This window comes from Melanostigma gelatinosum (assembly GCF_949748355.1).
Source record: "Melanostigma gelatinosum genome assembly, chromosome: 3".
Lineage (NCBI taxonomy): Eukaryota > Metazoa > Chordata > Actinopteri > Perciformes > Zoarcidae > Melanostigma > Melanostigma gelatinosum.
The window spans coordinates 16,000,350-16,006,985 of record NC_136636.1 but is presented as its reverse complement, the minus strand read 5'-3'; the positions used below and the strand labels follow the sequence as shown (position 1 = coordinate 16,006,985).

At 42.0% G+C, this 6,636-nt stretch overlaps 1 protein-coding gene across 1 annotated transcript in view; it reads left to right on the top strand.

The window, feature by feature from the left end:
• The window catches only part of camk1a (calcium/calmodulin-dependent protein kinase Ia), a gene marked incomplete at its 3' end in the record, with an annotated part of 13,344 nt that extends 7,103 nt beyond the window's left edge, over positions 1 to 6,241 (top strand). The window contains exons 3-12 of the mRNA XM_079265256.1: positions 942 to 1,073; positions 1,981 to 2,055; positions 2,699 to 2,837; positions 2,949 to 3,075; positions 3,367 to 3,442; positions 3,533 to 3,645; positions 3,744 to 3,822; positions 4,786 to 4,873; positions 5,012 to 5,180; positions 6,138 to 6,241. Coding sequence (XP_079121382.1) covers positions 942 to 1,073; positions 1,981 to 2,055; positions 2,699 to 2,837; positions 2,949 to 3,075; positions 3,367 to 3,442; positions 3,533 to 3,645; positions 3,744 to 3,822; positions 4,786 to 4,873; positions 5,012 to 5,180; positions 6,138 to 6,241 — 1,102 coding nt within the window. The remainder of the gene's footprint in view (positions 1 to 941; positions 1,074 to 1,980; positions 2,056 to 2,698; positions 2,838 to 2,948; positions 3,076 to 3,366; positions 3,443 to 3,532; positions 3,646 to 3,743; positions 3,823 to 4,785; positions 4,874 to 5,011; positions 5,181 to 6,137) is intronic.
• Between the last annotated feature and the right edge of the window lie 395 nt (positions 6,242 to 6,636).

The window sequence follows — 6,636 nt, the reverse complement described above, 5'->3', positions numbered from 1 at the left end:
CACGGTACAAAGCTCAAGGATTACCGCAGTTCCACACTGGGCATTTATTATGACATGGTTGATGGGAGGAGGTGCACAAAGAGACGGTCGGGGTTGCACAATGACTTTAGTGCTTTATAATTAATAACTGTTAAAATCAGAATCAACAGAACGTGAGAGAGGTTTGCCTCCTGATCACATGGTTGTTGTTGGCAACAGCCTTGTGATGTCTGCATCCTTTCATCTTAGGGTTGCACACTTAAGTGAACTTCAGATGGAGAAGTCCTCAAGGTGTTCCACGGTGTGACGGATGGAAAGGAAGAGGGAATAATGGCTAAAACATGAACATTGAACTCCCATTGTGTATTGCATGACGGTGCTGTTTCACACGCATGTAAAGGATCCCTGCTCCCTCCACGCTCCTTTGGGGAGACTGTGTAAATACACACTATTCTGCCTCTCACCATCACCATAATACATAATGCAGTTGACTGTCCCTCAGAAACAGCCACACCGCATTTACTGTATCTATTATTGAAGAGATTAAAAATAGTTTTTTTTTTTTTTAAACAAGTGATATAAATGTCTGAATGCATCTGTTGCTACACCTACTAAGCATTTTCTCAGCCCCCAAAAGCTCTCAGTAATGTCACCATTTTGAATTATTCATCTAAACACCACACACACACACACACACACACACACACACACTGAAGAAATATGAAGAATTATAAAATGATTTGGAAGAAAAGCTCTGAATGTTCTGTCTCATTAGTTCCTTCTTAAAATTTGTAAAATCTGTCAAATTGAAATCCCTCATGGCCCGTAGAGCCTAAGAACAATACTCTCCCATCTTGTCTATTTCACCCCACACTCCAACACATTTGCTTGCTTTAACGTTTGCATATGTTTGTTTGTGTGTGTGTGTGTGTGTGTGTGTGTTTCCACTGCCTGTGTTTCAGGGGAGCTTTCTCAGAGGTGGTACTAGCAGAGGAGAAGAGGACTCAGAGGCTAGTGGCCATCAAGTGCATCCCCAAGAAAGCATTGGAAGGCAAAGAGAACAACTTCGAAAATGAGATCGCTGTACTACACAGGTGAGGTCACCTAAGTTCCTCGCAATGCGTCAGCTGGTGCTTTGTGTCCAACGGGACAAATTAGTCAGGGCAGTCTCTTCCAGCAATGCATGCGCAGATGCATAATATATGCAAGGGGTCAATTGAATGGGTGACTAAATGCACGGTGTCAGAAACAGTAGGCTTGTGCACCGGAAATGTCAGGAGCAAAGAAGATAGACCTATTTTTAGTGTCCCTGTTGCCAGGGCAACAGCACACAGAGGCGGAGATGGTGCGGAGTTCCCCGCAGCAGTGTATTGAAGAAAGAGAAAGAGACAGAGAGGGTGGGGGAAGTGGAGAGGGGGGTAGGGTACGATAGAAGGAGAGAGATATGGCAGAATGGGAGGAGTGGAGTTTGGTCAAATACCTAAAGGCACGATTAAATAAATGAGAGAGTCATGAGAGTGACAGACTTGAAAAAAACACCATTTCTACTAAAAGTCCCATCTCAGCTGCCGATGTGTTACAGCGATGCTGTGTCAACTTGACTTGAGAGCCGAGAGATGCTCGACTGTCTGTTGGCTGGTTCATAACAGTAAACAATCCAATTGGTGAGATTGTATTTGTGATTGTTATTCTGTCAAGCCCTACAACTACAATATCCAAAACTGGTCTTTGCTACTGGTTCCAGCTGCATACCGGTCATTGTGTTTCTTAGCAAGAGGTCGTTACTGTATCTAGAGCTTTTCTGTATCTGATCTGAGAGGCTTTTTCAATTTATATTGTAGGAGATGAGGGAAAACGCAAAGTTCTGATCCCAATTAACTGCATGCCCTTTCATAGAAAATAGAGAACAGACAGTTTTGAATTAGAATAATGCAGCAAGAATGCCACCTGGTGACCAATTTGAAACAGAAAAGTTACGATTTCTGTCCATTTAATCCTCAGAATCAAGCACCCCAACATTGTTACGCTGGAGGACATCTTTGAAAGTACATCCCACCTATATCTTGTCATGCAGCTGTAAGTTTTTCTTTCTCTTCATCTTACACAAGGGCCAATAATACGATAGAAGGGGTGCATTCAGCATACATTTTCACTGTCAAGATTTTATTCATCAATTTGTCGGTTTACTGACAATTCATTGGCAACAATTTGTCAAACAAAAATGTCTAGTTCAGAGTGTTTAAATGGACTATTGGCTGATTTTCTCTGTTTACCATAATTGTAAGTTTAATATTTTGGGGTTGGGGACAAAACAAAACATTTAAAAATGTCGCCAGGGGATCTGAGAACTTGTGATGGCCGTTTTACTACATTAGCATTCAGTTAACATTCAGTTTTCCCCTTTTGTTTCCCCTACAATAGCTTTCAGGATCATTTCATTCCACATTCTATTGTCATATATATTTATATATGCCACATGTGCATCATTTATCTGTATCAATTAAAATACTCAAAGTCAAAGTACATTTTTAACTGCACCAAATAGTCTAGATGTCCTGTGTATCATTTTACTCACAATTTCTGTAAAATGATATTTGGCAACATATATATCTAGAATTGAAACCATTTTTTCATGGTTTGAACAATATTTGGCTGCACAGCGTGAGCGTTGCTTTCAGCCCAAATTCAATACTACACCTCTCTGATTTTCACCTGGCAGGGTATCTGGAGGGGAGTTGTTTGACAGGATTGTGGAGAAAGGTTTCTACACAGAGAGAGATGCCAGCCAACTCATCCACCAGATCTTGGATGCAGTCAAATACCTCCACGATATGGGAATCGTTCACAGAGACTTGAAGGTATCATTGCTCTGGGAAGACAGAAATAAATCAGCTCAATCTGGCTTGCAGTTGACGCTTTTTTTCCTTTTTCTAACCCTCCTCTTTGATTGCTCTTCTTGTCATCTGCAGCCAGAGAATCTGCTGTATTACAGTATGGACGAAGACTCCAAAATCATGATCAGTGACTTTGGACTGTCAAAGATCGAGGGAGCAGGCAGTGTCATGTCCACAGCCTGCGGTACTCCTGGATATGTGGGTAAGGCCTTCATTTCACTGGTCAGCCAGCCTCTCCTCACCTCTCCCATCTCTTTCATGTGAACTGAGCACTTGCTGTTTCAACTGATATCCCCTCTATATTCATTTAGCTGTGAGAAGCTCTTTCATCCACTTCTGAGTCAATTGCAAGTGTTTCACAAGGGCTCTCTACCTGTTTAACGTGACCTGGATCACATAGTATTGCAGAAAAGGTCAAGATTACTTGAATTCAACCCCTCTGCAGCTCTATTCTTCACTTTTCCTGAATGTCTGCTGTGTTTGTGTATCACAGCTCCGGAGGTGCTCGCTCAGAAGCCGTACAGCAAAGCAGTGGACTGCTGGTCCATAGGAGTTATTTCTTATATTCTGTAAGTCTGAGCTCATTCATCACTGAGAAGTGTGTAAAGCGATGTAAAGTTAGTAATAGTATTGATTATGTTCCAATATCGCTCCATCAGGTTATGTGGATATCCTCCGTTTTACGATGAAAACGACTCCAAGTTATTTGAGCAGATTCTGAAAGCGGAGTATGAATTTGACTCTCCGTACTGGGATGACATCTCAGATTCAGGTACTACCCATTACTAACAATATGTACAGCAGATCCACGAGTGATAACTAGCAGATCAGAGTCGAGTATTACACCATGAACTTGATTTTTGTTTGCAGCCAAAGACTTCATCTGTCACCTAATGGAGAAAGAATCATTGACGAGATATACATGTGATCAGGCCCTCCAGCATCCTTGGTAAAAAAGTCAAAATACTCACTGTCTTTACAGCTCAAAGAATATCTAAAAACACACTCATCCCTTTCAATATGCTTGTGTGTAGTGTCGAAATCTATTTGCCAATTAGTTGACGAGTTGACGGAACTGAAAAATTTAACAATTTCAATTTTCTCATGCATTCTCTAGCTTTTAGATGTTCTCTTTGGGATTTGGACTGTTGGTCGAAACGCCGAAACGTGCAATTTAAATACGTCACTTTGGGTTCTTGAAAATGACAATGGACAGTTTCCACTATTTTCTGACTTTTAACAGACGAAATGAATAACTTGAGAGAAAAAGTGAGAACAATGTATAAAGCAATTGAAAAAGATATTAATAGTACGGCTGCATCTAACCATTTTTAATTATTGATTAATCTGTTGATTATTTTTTCGATTAATTGATTAATCTCTTTGTTAAAAAGTCTCATTCTGATTTTCCAGAGCCAAAGGTGACACATTCAAATATCTTGTTTTATCCAACCATCAGTACTGTATCAGTAGTTCAAGTGTGGTCAGGGGAACCCCAGCAAAAGGGGAATAATTAATCTTCCCTATAATTCTACCCAAAAGCAACACAATGGCCGAATATAAGTCTATTTTGGTCATGGGTTTCATACACTTTCTGTAATAACACATCCAAAAGAGGGAATCCTAGGAACAAATCTTATCAAATCGGGGTCCACAGTCTAATTTGTGTTAGTTTGAGGACCGTCATACATTGTATCTTTGACAAAGAAAAGTATGAAATATTCACAGACGCTGGGACTAGATAAAGTTTGGCATTTTGTTTGACAAAATTACTGGAGCAATGAATCAATGATCAAAACATTTCCTGATATATTTTTCTGTCAATCTACTAATTGACAAATAAGAAGGAGAATAAGCCTCAGCCAGGTGACGCAACTGCCTGTATATTCTGTAATTGTTGTTGCCTTTTCAGGATCTGTGGAGACACAGCTCTGGACAAGAATATCCACGAATCTGTCAGCGCTCAAATCAAGAAGAACTTTGCCAAAAGTAAATGGAAGGTCAGTGCCATGGCTGAATCCTGAACGTGCAGAAATTAAGATTGGCAGACACACATTTTGTGCACCTTTGCTGTTTTTCTCCCTCGGTAGCTGTCAGACACAGACAGGCTTTTCCTTCCTCTCTCTCTGTCCACGCAGCAAGCATTTAATGCCACAGCGGTGGTGCGTCACATGCGGAAGTTGCAGCTGGGTACTAGTCTCGAGGGACCGAGTCAGACTACTCCCACCAGTCCCTGCCATGGACATCTGCTCCCAGAGGAAGAGGAGGAGGAGGAAGACGATTTGGGGAATGGGGAGGAGGAGAGCTGTAAGTTATCAATAAATGAACAAACACTCTCAGTCTATTTCAGACGTCTGGCTCTCTTCACATACAAGAATCATGCCACAGTATAGGTAAAGGGTTACTGATGGAATGGATATTGTGCTACATTGTAAATGCATAGTATTTTAACCTTCTTACAGTTAACTTTGCAATGATACAACTGTCTTGAGCAAGTATCTTTCGCAAATGCAGCATTAGGAAAAGGAGGACGCAGGTTTGGCTGGTCTAAGACAAATGTGTAGAAAGCAGAAAGAAAGAGATCTTCCTCAGGCTTTGCCATCCAACTTTGAGCCTTAGACGGTAGAGAAGAGGAAGATGGGAGAGGTTTGCACGGGATTGAATGAAAGAGGGAGGGTGGCGGGGATGAAAAGGGGGATGACAGGATGAATGAGTGCGTAGAGGGATAGAGGCAGGGAGGTGAGTGGGTGAGGGCAAGACAAGGGAGTCAAGAAAACTGAGACAAACAGGAGAGGATGGGTCAACTTGTAAGGTTTGACAAGTGATGAGAGGTTTAGATGAGGCATGACCGTTCTCCTGAACATCAGTTAACTTGTGAAAGGAACATTTTATTTTCAACCTGGGTCTTATTCTCTTAATGAGAATAACTTTTGTTCATGCTAACCTTGCACATGCCACCAACAAACACTTGTCTCTGACTGAAAGTAAATACAGAAATTAGCACCCAGTATTAGCTAAATATGAAGTGCTAACTTCATTGTGAAGGAAATGAATTTGAAAAGCTTTAATGAGCTCCTGCTGCTTGGTCAGATATGTTGTTTTGAAGGTGTCAAATCTCCCAAATCTCTACAAAGGACGCAAAAGTGAGCGCAAAGATATTACGACCCATATTCAGAATGGCCATTATTATGAGTATATACTATTGAAAAGTACCAGAACATCCCTGTCACTTCATCTGCTCCCTTGTTTGGCTCTAATCACCAGTGTCCCACTATGAAGACGGCCGCCGCGGAAGCACCGAGGGCAGCACAGACCGGGACAGCCTGAGAAGCTGCACCTACTGCTGCAGGCCAGCCAGTCGCGTTTGAGCACCTCCCGTGGTTGTATCCCCGGAGCACCCAGAGCCCGCCCGCCCGCCCAGTCTGGCCAGGAATGCAGAGTAGTTATCAGGCAGTGTCCGCCAGAGTACATCCACAGCGAGCAGGTCACTGTCACAGTGTGGAGAAACATAATGCAAGTATTTTTCCCAACCCGTAAAAAAAACACATCCGAAGTCAAGACACGCAAGTTTAAAATTAAATTTGTTGCAGAACAGAATGCAAGGCTACGCCGAGTGGACAGTGACTTAAAGAAAGGGCCAGTCTGCCTGATTAGCAAGCTAACATGTTGTTGTCCTTTGTGCAGCGTCAGCAGAAAAGGGGTCATTTGACAGCATGTATATTACAAAATGTGGCTCTGGATGTTAGGTAACAGGAAGGATCCA